At 43.2% G+C, this 17,384-nt stretch overlaps 1 protein-coding gene across 3 annotated transcripts in view; it reads left to right on the top strand.

Annotated features, from left to right (window-relative positions):
* Positions 1-17,384, top strand: part of PNPLA7 (patatin like phospholipase domain containing 7) — a 127,146-nt gene that overhangs the window by 5,199 nt on the left and 104,563 nt on the right. For 2 of the 3 annotated variants that reach the window (XM_053996173.1, XM_053996175.1), the window contains 8 exons: positions 1,235-1,323; positions 1,670-1,810; positions 3,127-3,286; positions 4,756-4,836; positions 9,725-9,853; positions 11,131-11,211; positions 11,736-11,880; positions 12,806-12,898. In XM_053996173.1, coding sequence (XP_053852148.1) covers positions 1,235-1,323; positions 1,670-1,810; positions 3,127-3,286; positions 4,756-4,836; positions 9,725-9,853; positions 11,131-11,211; positions 11,736-11,880; positions 12,806-12,898 — 919 coding nt within the window. The remainder of the gene's footprint in view (positions 1-1,234; positions 1,324-1,669; positions 1,811-3,126; positions 3,287-4,755; positions 4,837-9,724; positions 9,854-11,130; positions 11,212-11,735; positions 11,881-12,805; positions 12,899-17,384) is intronic. The other variant, XM_053996174.1, reaches the window with a different exon arrangement.

The following is a 17,384-nucleotide window of genomic DNA, read 5'->3' as shown; positions in this document are numbered from 1 at the left end:
TCAAACACTTTGACTTGATTAGACACTGGTGGGTTTAATATTCAGTTCTGGAGCTTTTTCATTGTGAAGGAGGTGGTTACTCCTTGAATCTTGCATAGCAAGTCAGCCTTTAAGAAGAACTTGGCCAAAAAAAGCCCTCAATGAGAGGAAATTTTGCGTGTGCAATGTCATAATTTTAATATTCTTCATGATTTTCATATGCAATTTCTTAATTGGAATTTTTAACCAAGCTGTGTATATGTAATTCACATAAGTAAAGAATGCTTAGAATTACACATAGGAAAATAATTTCAGGCAGTTTTTTGTTTGAGTTTTAGACCTTACTTTTTGCTTTTCTTCCTGAGTAAGGCAGAGAACATTACACCCAAATTGCTGTGGGTTGCACTTCATGGGTTTTTGATAACATACCAAGATTTTACTTTCAAAAAGAAAAAATCCCTCCAAACTAATTAAAGATTCCTTTTGCAACAGAAACTTTTTACAGAGATTCAACTCTTTGGATAACGGATGGAAAACTGGGCGTGTTTTGAAAATATCTAATGAGGGGCTTGCTTGGTGTAGCAGTTGTGGTGTTTCTCCAGAGGGTGGCACCTGGGAACTAGGAAATGCAAGGAAAAGCCTTGGTTTGTCACCATCACAGCCAGATAGAATCCTGGAATATCCTCAGCTGGGAGGGACCCACCAGGATGATCCAGCCAGGCCCCTGTCCCTGCCCAGACCCCCCAACAACCCCACCCTGGGCATCCCTGGCAGCGCTGGCCAAACGCTCCTGGAGCTCTGGCAGCCTCGGGGCCGTGCCCATTCCCTGGGGAGCCTGGGCAGTGCCAGCACCCTCGGGGGGAAGAACCTTTCCTGCTCTCCAGCCTGACCTGCCCTGGCACAGCCCCAGCTGTTCCCTGGCTCCTGTCCCTGTCCCAGAGCAGAGATCAGTGCCTTACTCCTCTTCCTGATGCTGAGTGTTCCTGAATGAGAACCACAGCCAAGAGTCCTTCCCCTCTACCATCCATTAGTACTGTAGTAGTTGATTGGTAAAATCAAAATATGCTCTACTTGCTTTATAGAAAGGAAGTGATCCTGAAGTAGATATTCCAATCCTCCAAGGTCTTACATGAGCTCTTCACTCTGCACACACTCTAATGGCTGGTAAATGTGTTAGTGCCTCAGCAGAGTTGTTTGGTTTTTTTTTTTGTTTTGGGGTTTTGTGACTGTTTTTGTGTCCATGATTTCCCCCTAGGTTACAACTCTTCCCAACTCTCTGGTTGGGAACACCGTCCCTCGCCAAAGGATGCGGAAACGGGCAAAGGTTTTATCTCTGGCTAAAAGGTACTTGGGACTTTGGGAAGGGGAAAATTCACGTCATGGGGGCTGGTGTGGGGTTTTTGTTTGTGATGTAGAACTTATCCCTAGCAGAGCCCTTTTCTGTAGTTGTTGGTTTTTCCCAGTCCTGTCAGCTGTGGATCAGCTGGGAGGTTTGCTGAACTGGGATGGTTTTGGTGAGGAAAGGCATGAGAGTGGAATGTTTCAGCTAACTGATAATTAACTTGGTAACTTGGGATGGTGAATTTTAGTATTTACTATATACTTATTTAACATTTCCTATTAGTACAAATTTAATATTTTGTATTAGTACAAATGAGGGAACATCCTGAATTTCCTTTTTTCTTTGTAGGATTCTGCGTATTAAGAAGGAATGTCCAACTCTACAGAGGAAAGAACCTCCTCCTTCTTTGCTAGAGGCAGATCTGACTGAATTTGATGTTAAGAATTCCCACTTGCCATCAGAAGTCCTGTACATGCTTAAAAATGTCAGGTAATGTTAAATGGAAAGAGAAATTTAGAGTTTGGTTTTGATGGATGTTCAAGTGATGTAAATATTTGACAGTTTGTGTCAAATCTCAGGTTTTACAACTGCATGGTCAGAATCCTGAGGGAGTTGACTGAAATTCATGTGAGCATAAGGGCAGAATAAACGACTTTGAATTTTCTAGAAACATTAAAAAATAGTTGAGTTTGTTGTAAAAATTGAAAAAAAGAGATGGGGGAGAAAAAGGAATTAGTTTTGTTGACTCAGCTTGGGAATAGTGCTAATAAAGGTGTTCTAACAGGAACAGATTTAGTGCATCTTAAAACTTCTGTTTAGGCTGTGTCAGACTTTTTTTTTGGTACAGAAAAGCATCATAATTGGTAAATGTTAATTGGATACCATATTGACAGCTCCCTGGGCTGCAGGATCTTTTACTTCTCTACCTGAAAAGGTTGCAAATAAATCAAAGTCAGCTTAATCTTCACAGCTCTTTGGCAGACTAAGAAGAAGGGATGGTCTTTGTGGCCCTTCAGCAAGGGGTTAAATTGCTGACACAGCAAAGAGGAGGAGATCTTCCAATCTGTAATTTTAGTTTTGCTTGTGGATGATCATTTTTCCTTCCAGTTGTGATATAATGTAGTCCTGAAGGTCATACATTCTCAAATAAAAATGCTATTTCAGTCATCTGAACTTGCTGCTGTGGAGTTATGGTCTCCTATGACTAACTGATGTTGCAGTAGGATTTGATGGATTGATCCTGATAAATGTGAGCTGTTGGAGCTCTATACAGAGTGATCAGGTGTGAAACCCATATTTCTCTCTGCCTGACAGTGACTGACTGGAATCCACGTGCATGTTACCAGCAGGAGATGGAATATTCCAAACTTGCCATTACCTGCAGATGACAGGAGCTTTTCCCTGTTTTCAGTATTTCTCCTGCGTCCTGCTTCCATGGACAGGGCAGCTGCACTAAAAGGGGAGGTTCCTGGGAGAACTTTTCTCATGGACTGTGTATATCTGGCAGGTTTTTATTTTTATTCCCCTCCATAGGCCATGCTGGTGTTTGCTGGAGGAAATTTGGCTGAAATTCCTTCGGAGCCTGCAGTCCTTGGAGGGTTCCTCCAAAGGAGCCCCAGCATTTACAGTTCTGTGCTTCATGCTGCTCTTGCACCTTATTTTGGGGAGCTTTTTGAGGCTCCTTCCCTGCAGCTGCTCCTCTGTGCTTCCTCTGCTTCTCACAGCTGGGGCTTTGCTAATTTAGGAAGGATTTTCCAAAGGCTGTGGCGATTTCAGGTTTTCCCTTTGCGTTTTCTTTGCTGCAGGGTCCTTGGGCACTTTGAGAAGCCCCTGTTCCTGGAGCTGTGCAAGCACATGTTCTTTGTGCAGCTGCACGAGGGCGAGTACATCTTCCGTCCCGGGCAGCTGGACAACAGCATCTACGTGGTGCAGGATGGAAAGCTGGAAGTTTGCATCCAAGAAAGTGTAAGAACCTGTTCAGACTCAGATGTTTATTAGTTCTTATCTCTGTTACAGTCTCACAAGCTGTGAGCTCTGCAGTACTTTAACAAGGTAAAAATGGAGATGTATCTCTCTCTACAAGGTCTTTTAAAGATAAACTGTCCAATTAAGAAATGATACCTAAATTATTTTTACTTTTAACCCAATAACCAACCACCCATGGCCTGCAATGTGGACTTTTCTGTCCAATTACAAAATACCACCCAAACTCATAGAGAAGATGAAGAAGAAGGACCAGCCTCTGCCCTAAAACCTCCATCTTGCTTTATATATATTGCTATATTCTAAACCCTTAAACTCTAAGTTTTCCACCCTATGATATTACACACTTATCTTCAAGCTCCACACCCATAATCCCAGTTCTATCATTCCATTTTTGAAGCTTCTCTGTGGCCTCAGGTGAAATGCAGTGTTCTCCTGGGGGTCAGTGCCTGTCAGCACAGAAAGTCTAAAATTCTCAGCAGCCAGGGTTCCAACAAGAACCCACTGCTCTGCACTTCCTGAGAGAAATCTGTTGGCACAGCAGATAGGCTGGCATGAATCATTAAGCATTGATTAAACTTAGACATGTGAATCACAGTGGTTTAGGAGGGATTAATCCCATCTCTTTGGGGCCGTGGTATTTGTAAAGATCAAGGTTTGTAGCAGTCCCTCGTGTCTCAGCTGAGAGAGCAGAACACAAAGCTGATGAGGCAGCTGGAATTACCCTCACACAGGAGATGCAGAAGTTACTGAGGGAAGACAGGATGCAAGGTTGGCTTGGAAGCATTCACCTTTGGAAAGGTCATTACAGAAAGTATTTGGGCACAGAGAGCAGGAGAGACCAAGCTCAGTCCTGCAGGAGTCAGTGGGTTTGTCTGGGAGGTGGAGGAGTCAGATTCACTTTTGGGTAGACATGGGAAAAAAGGTGATGCTTTGTTTTCCATGTGGGTCTCAAAATGTTGAGCACCAGTCCTTGTGACCCCTTCTGCCAAGTTAAATTTTTAATTTTTACCTTCTTCCTACTGAACTTTGTGTTTAACTTTTGGATGTGAGCAGTTTTCCAGTAGCTGAAAGTTTAGTGGGCTTGTGTTTAGAAATTATATCAAATTTGCTGATTTCTGTGTATTTTTACATTTTGCTGCTCCTTTTTTGTACAACCTCTTGACAGGTAACCCCTCAGTAAAGGGAGCTCATTCTACCTCTGGATGAAGGAAGCTGTGTTTTGTTGGTGTTACATTGCAAAGACAAGCAGGTCACAACATCCCTGGGAAAAACTGGCTCGTAGTTTCTCTTAATTTATCACTTTTAGAATGCTGGTTTAAAACTCTGTGGTTGGAATTAGCATATTTCCATCAGAGCAGAGACAAAAGAAGCACCTGAGCTTCCTGAAATGCTCCAAGTTTGCCAAATGCAGCTGTGAGCCTGCAGTAATGCTGTGTGTGTGCTTGCAGGATGGAACAGAGGTGGTGGTGAAGGAGGTGCTGGCAGGAGACAGCGTGCACAGCCTGCTGAGCATCCTGGATGTCATCACGGTGAGTTCTGGGAGGGGCAGATCCCTGCTGGCTCCCACAGAGCCTGGCAGGGGAAGCAGCCCTTGGGCATTCCTTGGGAAGAATCAGAATGCAAAATGGTTTTTTTTTTTTTGATGAATTCTCCTCCTCCCAGGCCGTCACAGGTGTACGCTGAGCTTGGTGGTGTGGAGGGTGGTTGTGAAATGTGTGCTTGACTGACTGCTTCTGATTGGCAGGAGGATTTGAATGGTCCCTTTGTGTCTGGAAAACTGAGATTGCAGTTTGATTTGCTCAAATCACAACTCAGGCAGGAGCAAGACCAGGCTGGGGCCCAGCAGTCCAGGCTTTTACATGTTTGATGGGTTGCTTAATGAATTTGTTTTTATTTAGTCTAATGAAAATAAATCTGACAGTTGTTAGTACTGTAATTATACTTTGAAACCAGTTTTGATGGATTTATTTTGTTTGGTAACATCAGTGGTGCTGGTGGCCAGCTGAGGGCTGTGCTCTTTGGCAGGGGCCAGGATGAGCTGAATGCTGATCATACTCAGTGCAAAATTGGTGGATTTTGTTTCAGTTGGAATTAGACTGATGGTTTTGCTGAAATCACTTTAGAAATGCCGAAATGAAAGGTGCTGAATTCAACCTCTTTGATAATACCCAGGCCCTGAAGGTATTTCTTGAAGGATTTTGGTAGGATAGGATTTGAGAGGATGAAGATAAATCTAATCAATAAGTTGTTCATGTTTACCTTGTGCCATGTTTCTGCCATGCTTGGCTGTTGCTGTTCATCAAAAAGTGCCATTGCTCTGTGTGTGAGGAGTTAAAGGATTCTCTGTCACTCTTTGTCATTTCCAAAAGCAGGCACATACCTCTGACCACATTATCTGTACATCTATATTATGTATATCTGTAGTTCCCATAAAACCTATCAAGAGTGAGAACATTTTTTAAGCTTGGTCACAGTTTTCTCTATAGAAAGGGAATAATTTGGACGATAACAAGTCCAGTTCTTGCTGTCAAATTCATAATATCTTTGTAAATCCATATTAGTACCTTTGACTTTGTTACTTCCACCACTAAATATTCTTCATGACAATGTTCTAAAAAGCAGGGTCATCATAAAGGAGCATGAATACCAGTCATATTCTTGCTTGTTTAAAAGGAATATAAGAAAAGAAATCCTTGTATAGCAGTGCTTTATGGCTTGGTTTTCTAGAAAAGTGGTTGCCATTAATTTTTTATCCTGTTGGTTTTTTTTCATTTTTAATTTTCATTCTGTCATTTTTTTTTCTCTTTCTCATTAGTTATACTACTGGTAAGTAAAAAAAAAATAGAAATGATTGAAAGTGTGCTGAACAGAGTTAGCAGTCTGCAGAAGAATCTGTAATGAAAAAACCTTGAAATATATTTTGCTAAACTTGTTCTCATTTATTTTTACAACTCTTTTGTTCCTCACTTCTCAGCTTCGTGAGCTGCTTGTTTCATTGCTGTTTTTCCTCTTCCTTATGTTCCTTGCAGACTTTAGGTAGAGGAGTAGCATGGAAATAGGCAAGGAGAGAGGAAGTAGCACTGGATCAAAATAGAGGAGACCCCTCAGTGTCATCCCAAAACAGTGAGTGAGTCTTAGAACATCCTGCAGATACCATAACCTGCATTAGATTTCACTGCACCACCAAACACATGTCTGTGATGTGAAGAAAGGGTGCATTCAGAGAGGATTTCAGTTGTCTGAGCTGGATCTGTGAATCTTTTGACTGATTTTGCAGCACATGATGTCAGGCTGCTCCCTCACTTTAGTTGAGAGTTGTGCAAGAAGGTTGAGGGTACTGCAAGAAGTGGCAATCTTGTTGGTGGACCTGAAAGAAAGGTCACACCAGAGGTACTTTTCTAATTGAAACTTTCAGCTTTTGAACTGAAAAGTCCCTTCAGTTCTTCTAAATACAAAGGTAGCAGCTGTGACATGAGCCTCCCCTTATTCTGAGAACAGATTGATGCTGCTTTCTCCAGACTCTGAGGAGAAACTGGGAGCTTTTGAATCCGAGTAGCTGCAGGCCCTTTCCTGGTATTCTGGAACTGTTCTGAGGTGCCATTAATGACTTTGACTTGATACTGCCTCAAATACCAAAGAAATCTCTGAGCTGAGCCTTGTTGATGTCTTTGTTTTTTGTTTTGTCTCTTGCTGAGAGCCTGTGTGTGCAGCCAGAGCTTTTCCCAGAGCAGTCAGTGTGAACTGGTCCAGCAGAGATGTGATGCTGATTGCTGGAGATTTGGGGTTCCCTCTTTTCTTGTCCTCCATGTGGAGATGCTCTTAGGAAAGCTGGGGCCTGGTGGCATAGCTGGAATAAGAAAGTTGGAGAAAGAAGAGGCTGTGAGGGATATTGATCAAATGGCAGTGATTGAAGGGGGGAGGTATGAAAGTCAGGATTAAAAGAAGCTGGAAAAACACTTGGATAAAGGTGAGCCTGCAGGGCTGACAAGATAGATGAGGTTATAAAGAAGTGATTGATGTCTGCAAGAGCTTTGGGTGCCAGCAGTGTTGATATAGAGGATGTCAGGAAGGAGCAGAGGAAGACAAAATCCAGCCATGGAAATGTGGAGGACATCCCAGATTTTTGGGTCCAAAAAGGAGCTACCACTGCAGGTGGGAGAATGTGAAACGTCCATGTCTCTTGCAGCAGATTTTTTGACCAGACTTGGTTGGATTTGGCCATAAGCTGTCACCTGGGTTCAGCTGCTGCTTGGAGGCGATGCCTCAGCTCTTGGAATGAGACAGAAGTAAATAGTTACCTGCCCTGAGAACAAAAAGTTCTCTGTTGAAAAAAGCCCTGTTTCATAACTGATTATAACTTAACTGTTCTTGTCATCTCAGTGTGTGATTGCAGAATAGTATAATTTGAACCCTGTGCTGCTGATAGCATTAGAGCTGAGAGAAGTGACAATTATGGAAGATTTCCTCCTCACACTCCCCTGACAGCTCTTGCATGTCCCAGCCCCATTAGCCATGGTGTTGGCCCTTTCAGAGGAGCTGCTCTCATGCAGGGATTTCAGAGAGGCAAAATTATATGCTGAAAACTTGGAGGAATGGGCTGTTCTTTGGAGAAAAAGGCTTCTGCATTGTTATCTGTTATTATCCTAAAGCTGTTTTTCTGAGGTTGTCAGCACACTGAGCACTTTCCAGAAAAGACCCAAGCACTTTACTGGGTAGACTGGGGACCAGAGTACTGGGATACCCAGGGATCAGTTAGCTCTTTGGAATAACTCATGAAACACCATTAAAGTTGATACTTAGCATTGTCCAGCAACTTAAAATGTAATAATTTCCTTGGTTTTTTACTATATTTTTGCTGTAGAGATCAGTAGAAAAAACACTTGATGGCAAATGCAGTGCTTAAAACAGACTCTATACATTTTCTTTTACATGTAAGTATGAGTAGTACAAATTAATTCTTCATGTAAAGCCTGACTTCAAACTGGCCTGTAAAAGAGGATTGCTGCATTTATTTTTGGGTACAGCCAAAGCACAGAAATGTTATTTGTTAATTTCTTTACTTAATTAAAAGAAACTTGGGAAAACTGAGGACACTGGAAGCTTTGCACTGTAGGTCAAAGAGACGTTTAAAATTTCAGATCCCTCAGGAACTTGAAAATCAAGGCTATTAATATCATCCCCAGATTTTATAAAAAGGTCAGCTGAAGTTGGTGTAATTAAGAAATTGGTTCCAATTAATCTAATTTAATTTTAGAATCTGCTTCATGGTGCCTTCCAGACCAGCAGGCAGACAGAGCTGCAGCTTTATTTTCCAGAGTGATTAGAGAAAGTCTCTTGTTTGGTTTTGCTGGGTTCTTTAGGCAGGAATTCCTTCAAAGTGCTTGTGTTGAGTTGTGTGTGTTGCTCTGCAAGTTTTGCAGGCAGTTTGGTTTGTAATCAGCATTTAACATCTGTGTGTCAGTGTGGGGAAAAAGGTGCCTTGTGTTGCTCTGGAAGGGGAAAGCTGCTGGAGCTGTGAGATGCTGTTAAAAGAGAAACTGCATTTCTTCCTCTTCTCCTGCTCTGTGCTGCAAACAGGCTCATTTTATCTTATAAATACTGTGTAAATCAATATTTGATGGATTAGTAAATTAATTTATCAGTTAGAGAAGTTGTTTCCAGCATTTATTAAGTGGGTGAAAGGGGCATTGTCTGTCTTTTTATCCAAGTGTTTGGCAGTAGATTTTTGTTAAAATCTATTCTCATTTAAGGGGGAAAATCCAAACCCAGAGGCTTGCCTTCCAGTATGAAAGAAATCTCTGTATTCTACCCACTTTTCATTTGTTTGTTAGTTCTCCATCTGTTCTTTGAGCAGGATGGTGTAGACCCACGTTGTCTCCAGTAAAGAGAAGCTGTTTGCATTTGTCACATCGAATATTTAAAGTATATATATGAAAAAAAAAAGTATATATATCTTGAAACACAAGAAGTCTTCCTGTCTTTTGTCTTCCTCCATTATGTCTGTAATTACTGTACAATTTTGTTGTGTTTTTCACTGGTTGTGTGAGGGGGTCTGGGGTTGTTTTTGCAGCAAATAACTTGGTTGTCAGCACAGATAATAAAATCAACAAACCCTCTTTACTCTGCAGCCTTGTCTAGCTGGGATTTCAAAGGCTGGCTCTGTAATACAGCTGTGTCAGAGCTGGGAGCTTGGCACTTCCCTCACCCTGATCCAACTCCCTGGAGCTCTTATTTCCCTGGCCTGGCTCTAATGCAGGTGTGAATTCATCCTCATTACACCCCCGTGGTCGTGGAGCACCAGCTCAAGGCTTTTTGTGGTCAGACGGTGTCTGTCAGACAACAGCAAAGCAGGAGTTTGGGAGGAATTGGATTGGATCACTGATGGATTAACCCCCTGTCTCTGGAACTTTCTCTTAGGGTCACCCTGCTCCCTATAAAACTGTCTCAGCCCGAGCAGCCACTCCATCCACAATACTGAGGCTTCCAGCCAGTGCCTTCCAGGATGTGTTCCAGAAATACCCTGAAACCCTTGTGAGAGTGGTGCAGGTAGGTAGAGCTGAGGGGGAAGGGGAACCACTCTTATTTCCAGGTTACAGGAGGATATTTAGAGGCTCAGCAAACTCATCATCCATCCTTTGCTAGATACAGAACCGCTCAGCACATCTTATCAAGATTTGGATTTGTTCTGCTGTTCTCCTGGCTGTTGAGCCCTAGAGTTAATAATCCAGCATTATCCCAAACAGGAAAACATAATTTATGTATCTGTGTATCTCCATTAATTGAGTTCCTGCCTGTGGTACCCTCATCAATCAGCCAGACCTGCAGTGTGAGTCTGTTGGTCCTTGGGGAGTAGAAGGGTGCTGGCGTGGGCTCTGCAGTTTGGGATGGCCCAGGAGGGCTCCAGAATGGCTGAGAGTCATGAGCAGACTGTCACATGTCCTGAAACAGGACTGCTGGACCCTCAGGAGCTGTTTGGTGAGGGCCGATGCATTGGAAGAGTCACAAAATTCAGACTGATGTGTGAATTTTCACTTCAGAAGCCTCTGTCAGCACCTGAGGGAAGAGCTGTGCTTTGTGTCAGTTGTGTTCACCTTCTGCTGCTTTGCAGGGGTTCAGACAGCTCTCCAGTGAGCATCTCCTGCAGGTGGGAGGTGGTGCAGGGATCAGGTTAAGGATTTCCAGGGGTGGTGCCTTGTCCTTGTCCATAAAGCAGCCACAGGGTGACCCCACGAATCACTCTGGGCTGTCCTTTTGCTTTGCCATCACTTCTGAATCTGTTTGTCCTTGCAAACTGTTCTGGTCTCTGGATGATTTATGAGCAACCATGAACCTCCTCATACTGCTGGTTGAAGGAGAACAGATCATTAACACCAAATTAATTTGCTCTGTGAGAGCTGATACAAAAGTGGGGATGGCTCAGGAGTAGGAATTAGCTGGCAGGGCAGAGGAAGGTACCACTGATTCCAGTGTTAGGTTTGAGTGCTAGTGGGACAGGTTCTCCATGGGGAGAGCTGGAATAATTTTTTTAATGAAAAGGAAAATTGGACATAAATACTTCTATTTCAAGGCAAAAAGTATTTGGTGTTTGGGAGTAAGACTTTGGATTCTCGTGCCATCAAATGATTGTGAAGTCATTGGTAAATCATTTCAATCTGTCTCTGTCTCAATTTATCAGCTGCTAAAAAGGAATTTCAGCTTAGGGTACAGTCTGTATTTTATAGAAAGCTTTCAGGTACTCTGGTGCACGATTGTGTCTAAATACCAGAACGAGTGTGGGAGAATGCTAAATCCATTGCTATTGCTTCTTTGTTCCCTGCTTGCAGATCATCATGGTGAGGCTGCAGAGGGTGACATTCCTGGCCTTGCACAACTACCTGGGGCTGACCACGGAGCTTTTCAGCTGTGTAAGTTTGGGAGGCAGGTCCTCTGCTCTCCTGGCAGGGCACACAGAGGTTTTCCCTCTTCCAGAAGGTCATAAAGCAAATGCTACATACTAATTTCATAATGACAGGCTTGAGGACTGAGGCACTTGTATAACCAGCCCATAAAACCCAGCCTACACTGATGCCTGGGGAATTGGTGGGGAGCTTAAACTTCCCAAGTGCGTCATTCCATGGTGATGTGTGTGCTCTGCTCGGTGCTTCAGCAGTTCTGATGTTTGCTGATGATGTCACCTCTGCCTGGAGCAGTGGGGAAAATGCTGCACCCGTGGTGGCACAGGGTCAGGGAATGCTCCGAGTGTCAAGCTGGGAGTCCCCAGGCCCTGCTGGGATGCACCGAGGGAGCTGCAGATCCCAGGGCAAGCCACCCTTGGGGATCTGGGACTGATGAGCACAAGCTGAGTGGTACCTGGGGGTTTGTGCAGGCTGCAGGGTGTGGAACACGTGTCAGGGAGTGGTTGATGTTTGCTTGTCCCCCCTTCTCCCAGCAGAACCAGGGCACCCCTCTGATCTCCGTGAGCAGCGTCACCGCTGGAGGCAGCGCCGGCAAGGCGGGCAAGAGACAAACACCCAGTGCTTTCGAGGAGGATCGTGGAGAGAAGTTTGAAAAGTCTGGGGAAGCCCTGGAAATGGGTAATGCTGCTGGAAACATGGAGGAATTGTCCTCTGGGATCTTCTTTAATTTTTGTACTACCCACAGAATCCCAGCCTGTGGTGTCCCCTGGGGCCTGCTCACACCCTGGTCAGTCCTAGCATGGAACCCCACACTGGCTTGGGTTTGGAAATGGCATTAAAGCTCATCCAGTGCCACCCGTGCCATGGGCAGGGACCCCTCCCACTGTCCCAGGCTGCTCCAAGCCCTGTCCAGCCTGGCCATGGGCAATTCAGGGATCCAGGGGCAGCCACAGCTGCTCTGGGCACCCTGTGCCAGGGCCTGACTGCCTTTAATGGTAAAGAATTTCCTCCCCAAACCCAGTCTAACCCTGACCTCCTTCAGCTTGAGGCCATTCCCCTGTGTCCTTTCACTACATTTGATCCACTGTTGATACCACTGCCGTTGATCAGAGGATTTTTATTTTATCAGAGTAGTTAAGGACTGTCTTAGATTCCTTTCAGGTTTGAAGCCTTTGGATAGTCTTTACCTTCAATGGGGAAATACTACTGTGTTCTAAATGATATTGAGGGATGAAGGAAAGGGGAAAAATAAGTGACACCTCATTTTGAATGCAGAGAAGGAGTTGGGGAAATTCAGCACTCCAGACATCAGCAGAAGAATTGCTGGATATGTGTATTTTCAGCCTAAAGACTCAGTACTGAAGGTAAAGCCAGGAAAATAGATGGAGTTGAATTTTGCCTCTGCAGATGGAAAAAAAAATCATTAAATCAAAACCAAGAAAAAGGTTTAATTTAATTTAATAATAAATTTAATATTCAATGTCAGTGTTTCAGAATCTTTAAGTCAGCCTTTAATAGTGGATAGTTAAAGGTTCTTATTGTTAATGAAACTTGCTTTATTAGGGGATAACTTGTGTTTACAACATTTGTTTTTAAATTTTAGACATGTTGAGAATTTCTGGTGCAGAAAACTCTGAGCATGTTTTCAGAAGAAGCCTTTCATCACCTCCCTATGCAGGCTCTACAGAGGCTTCCAGTAAGTAGTGCTTGGTAAAATTGTGGGAAATATGTAATTTATCTAATCATGGGGGAAACCACATGATCTCTGGAGTGCTGGGTTAGATAATTTTCCTGTTTATGGTAGATAATCATCTTGCAGTCCTGTTCATGGTAGATAATCATCTTGCAGTGGTGCTGCTTCCTAACTCATTGGTCAAAAAATTATTTCATAACAAATGGACTATTATCCCAGAGAGCATTCCTTTGCTGTCATTATCAGCAATGGGGAACATCATTTGGCTACCAAGACCTGCAAATGAAGAGCTTTATTAATTGATATTACTGAAACAAACTGAATTATGATGATAGGCCATCATCTTTCACATAAAAGATGACACACGTTTCTTGCTTGGCTGATTGTCCCAAAAAGCACATTACATTGCTTTGCTGCTTTTAGAGGAATGTTCTTTAGAGTAGATAATAAAGGTGATGGATCATGGGATGCTCTGAGGAGACATTTATGAGGCTGAGCTGGTTTGATGCTGTATCATTTTGGGGAACTTTAGTTACTCCACTGTAGATATTTTCCTCTGGGCCAAGGTAGAGAAACTGGAGTTCTTGTGGGAATCACAGAACACAGGCATCTGCCTCTGTTAGATGAGTAATAAATTAACCACTGTGAGGGAATTCCAAGCTCATGCTCAGGTACTGTTAATAGAGAAATGTTTAATCAGTGGAATAAAGGTGCCCTGGGTTCTTTAGAAGATGCTTTCATTGCTTACCTTGGCTATTAAGTGACTTAGGAGAAAGGAACTATGAGGGGTTGAAGGGCTTGGAGACAAGGAGGAAGGAGCCCTGAGCACTGAGAGATTTCCCCAGGGTAAGGTTTGTGTCACTTGTTGCTGCCACACAAAGTTGCTGGTGTGCACAGAGGAGAGCAAAGGGGAGTTCCTTCAGTTTTAACACTGGAGGAGTTAAAACTGGAGGGCTGATTTGTTTCCTCTTCAATTCCTGCTGGGCAAGTGTAAAGGGACCCACTTAGATTTTTTCATGGTTTCCATGTTACTGTCCAGAGGGGTGGATGTGATGGAGAAATAGGGCTATAGAGAATTTTGCTTGGGGTAAGTAGATAATCTTTCTAAGCCAGAGAGACAAATTACGAGAAAATACTGACTGACCCACACAAGACTTGGCTTGATTTTCACGTGTGTGAGATTGCTTTACACCAGGAATTACAAAATGCACCAGCAGACTTGATTCAGTAGTAAATTAATTAATCCTTGCCCTGAACACAGCCCTTTCCCCGAGGTAAATGAGGCAGTTCAGTGAGCTCTGCCTGTGCAGCCCTGTGACATTCTCAGGGACAGTCCTTGTGTGTTCTTAGGAGCTTTAATATGGAAGGATCCCTGCAAACGTCTCAGTGGGTATGTCCATTTGTCCTTCAGTTCTCCCTTTATGTGTCATAAAAGTTATGCCACGGTACACAGAGCTTAGCAGATAGAGAGAACTAATTTTTACTGACAGAAGGAGCATATCTAATTGGGTAATTATGATGTGCCTCAGTTAACAGAGCTGATTTCTTCTCACTGTTTAGCTTGCACAGAAAGTGCCTTGATGTCTGTAATGAAAAGATCAAGATATTGCTTCAGATTCTATTCCACTGCTTAGTGTGTGTTCAGACTCCATGGAATATTGATCATGTTGATTATTAATTCAGAGAGGAGAAAACTGTTAGAGTCATACAAGTGCTGTTATCTCAACATCTCCTTGATTTGCTTGTTGTTAGAATTAATAAGCACTGCTAAAAATTGCTTTGGGAGAAAACACTTCTGCCTCAGTTGCTCCTGGGACTGGCTGTAATCTGTTCTGGTTTTTTGTGTAGTTCTCTAACCTGAAGCATAGCAGGTGAAGGAATGGGATTCTGCCAGCTCAGGCTACTCTGCTTTATAAGTGTACTAACTGTGTGTGGAGAAAGATAGAATTAATTCATGGAAGCATCTGGGCTGGGGGACAGAGGAATTAGAAAGCAGAAATAAAACAGCGAGGCCTTTTGGATGTAACAACTTCACTCCTTCATTGTCCCTGGAAATAAGTCTTCCTTCCTAACTCTATTTTTAAGGTTAAACAGAAATTGTCTTTTATTGTTTTGGTGGTTTTTTTCCCCAAAGAGTTGGAGCTGTTCCCCCAGAGCCGTGACATGCAGCACACGTGGCACTGGCAGAACATGGCAGGGAAGGCACCTTCCCCACACCACCCAGCCTGGCCTTGAATGTTTTTGTGTTACTGTTTTTTAACTTACAGGTGTTTCAGTAGATGTTAGTGGCTGTCAAATCATTTTATTGCACGTCTTGAAATTCTGTGGAGATTCCCTTGGTGAGCAATGGGAAACTACTGCTGCAACTTTTTTTATGTATTTTCTTCCCCTGACTCATGAAATGGATTATTTGGATTTGTCAGACCATGCTCTGTCCTTTACAGCAAGGAATTAAAAACTTGTATCAGCTGTAGGTTTCTAGTCATTATATATAAATCTGTTTTTATTTTTGTGGTCTGCTTTTTAGAAATACTGACCTGGAAGCCAAGAGCACAAAAAAATCTGGAAAAATCTGGAAAATCTGGAATTAAACTGTTGCTCACTGTGACCTTGACAGACATTTTATCTTTTCCTGCATCTTTGTGTTCAGTGTTGATAAAGTTTTAGTTCCATCAAGCTGGCAGCAGCTCAGTTTCTGAAGTCTCTCATTCCTTCCCTTTCCCAAGGCAGGAATGCTGCCAGGGAGCGTGGCAGTTGCCATTGTTTGTGCCACGGCCATCCCAGCAGTGTGTGGGACACCGTGTGTTCCTCAGGCAGGATCCATCCCTCTCCTTGCCCAGCACCTCCTGCTCTCCTGGCTCGACGTGCAGCTCGTCCTGCAGCAGCTCCAGTAATCACTGTGGGCACCAGGGGAGGGCTCCTGCTTTGAGCAGACAAAGCTTTCATTCTTAGAATGCCTCCTCGTGCTCCTCTCCCCGGGTTTTTAAGGTGCAGGGCTGGGGAGGAGAGGCTTTCCCTGCCTGCAGGGCCAGAATTGGAGTGTTTGGGTTGAAAATGCACTTGATGTGTTGGGGCTTGGGAGTTTGGCTCACCCTGGGATGAGGGGGCAGGGAGATGAGCAGGGAGTCAGATTCAACTCTTAGGGAGCTGCTCTTTCTGCTGTCCCAGTTTATTGTTTATAGCTGATTTAGCATTTTTGATGCTGCAGTGTGCAGGAAATTCAGTTAATAGCATCAGCAGCATGACTATTTTTATTTTTTATCTTATGGGTTGTAAGTTCTGATGACAATCAAATTTGGGTCAATTTGTTGGGTTTCTTGTTTGGAGGCTGATCATTAAATGACTTTATTATGATCCCAGTGGCAGGTTTGATTGTTTATATTTGTGGATCACAGAATTATGGTTAAGGCTGGGAAAGACCTTTAAGATCTTCAAGTCCAACTGCCAGGCCAGCACCATGCTGTGTTCACCACTAAACCATGTCCCCAGGTGTCACACCCACATGTCCTTTGAACACTTCCAGGGCTAGTGACACCACCCCTGCCCTGGGCACCCTGTGCCAGTATTTTACAACCCTTTCCCTGAAAAGTTTTTTCCTAATATCTAATCTAAACCTCCCCTGGCAGAACTGAAGGGCATTTTCTCAAGATGACATGGAAAGAGTACTCTGAGGTAGATCTGGATATTTGTGGCATAGGGATTCTTCCCTTGGCCTAGCTGGGGCGGGAGATAGGAGTCAAGCCCCTTCAGAAATAAAAACAGTGTTTTTGAAATTAAGTTTATGGACAGCCCTTTATGGTAGGGTGGTATTGTCACATGGTCACAGATCATGATGGTGTAAATTCTGGTTCCAAAAGCCAACTTCCCAAAGGCTGGGGCAATCCTGGGCAAATTCAAGTGTGTGTCTCTTGGGAGAGACAGGTGGGGAAAGAATTCAGAATTAAAAATTTCAGTGTGTTAGGTGACAGAATTTAGCACTCAGGAAAGACAAATGCTTTCCCAAAGGGCCCAGCTTCTTCCTGAGCAGCAATTTGTATTTATAAAAGTAAAAGTGTAAAAAGACTGTAGTGACTGAAGGTAAAAGGTATAAGGAAGAAAATGTAAACTTTTCTGACTAGTCTATTTTGGAGATATATTAGGCATTGAAATAAGATTGAAATGATTATAGATTTATTTGTTAAAGGAAATTGCAATTTCTGCATGATTCCTAAACTCATCTGTAACTCTTCACGCTGTGGGAATCCTGTTCAAGGTTTTCAAATAGAAGGAGTTTCCCAGTTATGTTTTCATTATTGATTAGCTCAGAGAAGTTCCTGGAAGGTGGATAGGACAGCCAAGGACCTAATGTCATTAAGATGTATTAAAAGTGGGAAGTGAGGAATGGAAGTAGTAAGTATTGACTTCAAATTCATGAATTAAGTAAGTGAGAACTGTAAGGGGATTTCTTATGTAACTTTCAGCCCCACAGTTAGGACAAGTTGTAGGAAAG

The sequence above is a fragment of the Vidua macroura genome, chromosome 21, assembly GCF_024509145.1.
Source record: "Vidua macroura isolate BioBank_ID:100142 chromosome 21, ASM2450914v1, whole genome shotgun sequence".
NCBI classification, from domain to species: Eukaryota; Metazoa; Chordata; class Aves; order Passeriformes; family Viduidae; genus Vidua; species Vidua macroura.
This window is presented reverse-complemented; position numbering and strand designations above follow the sequence as displayed.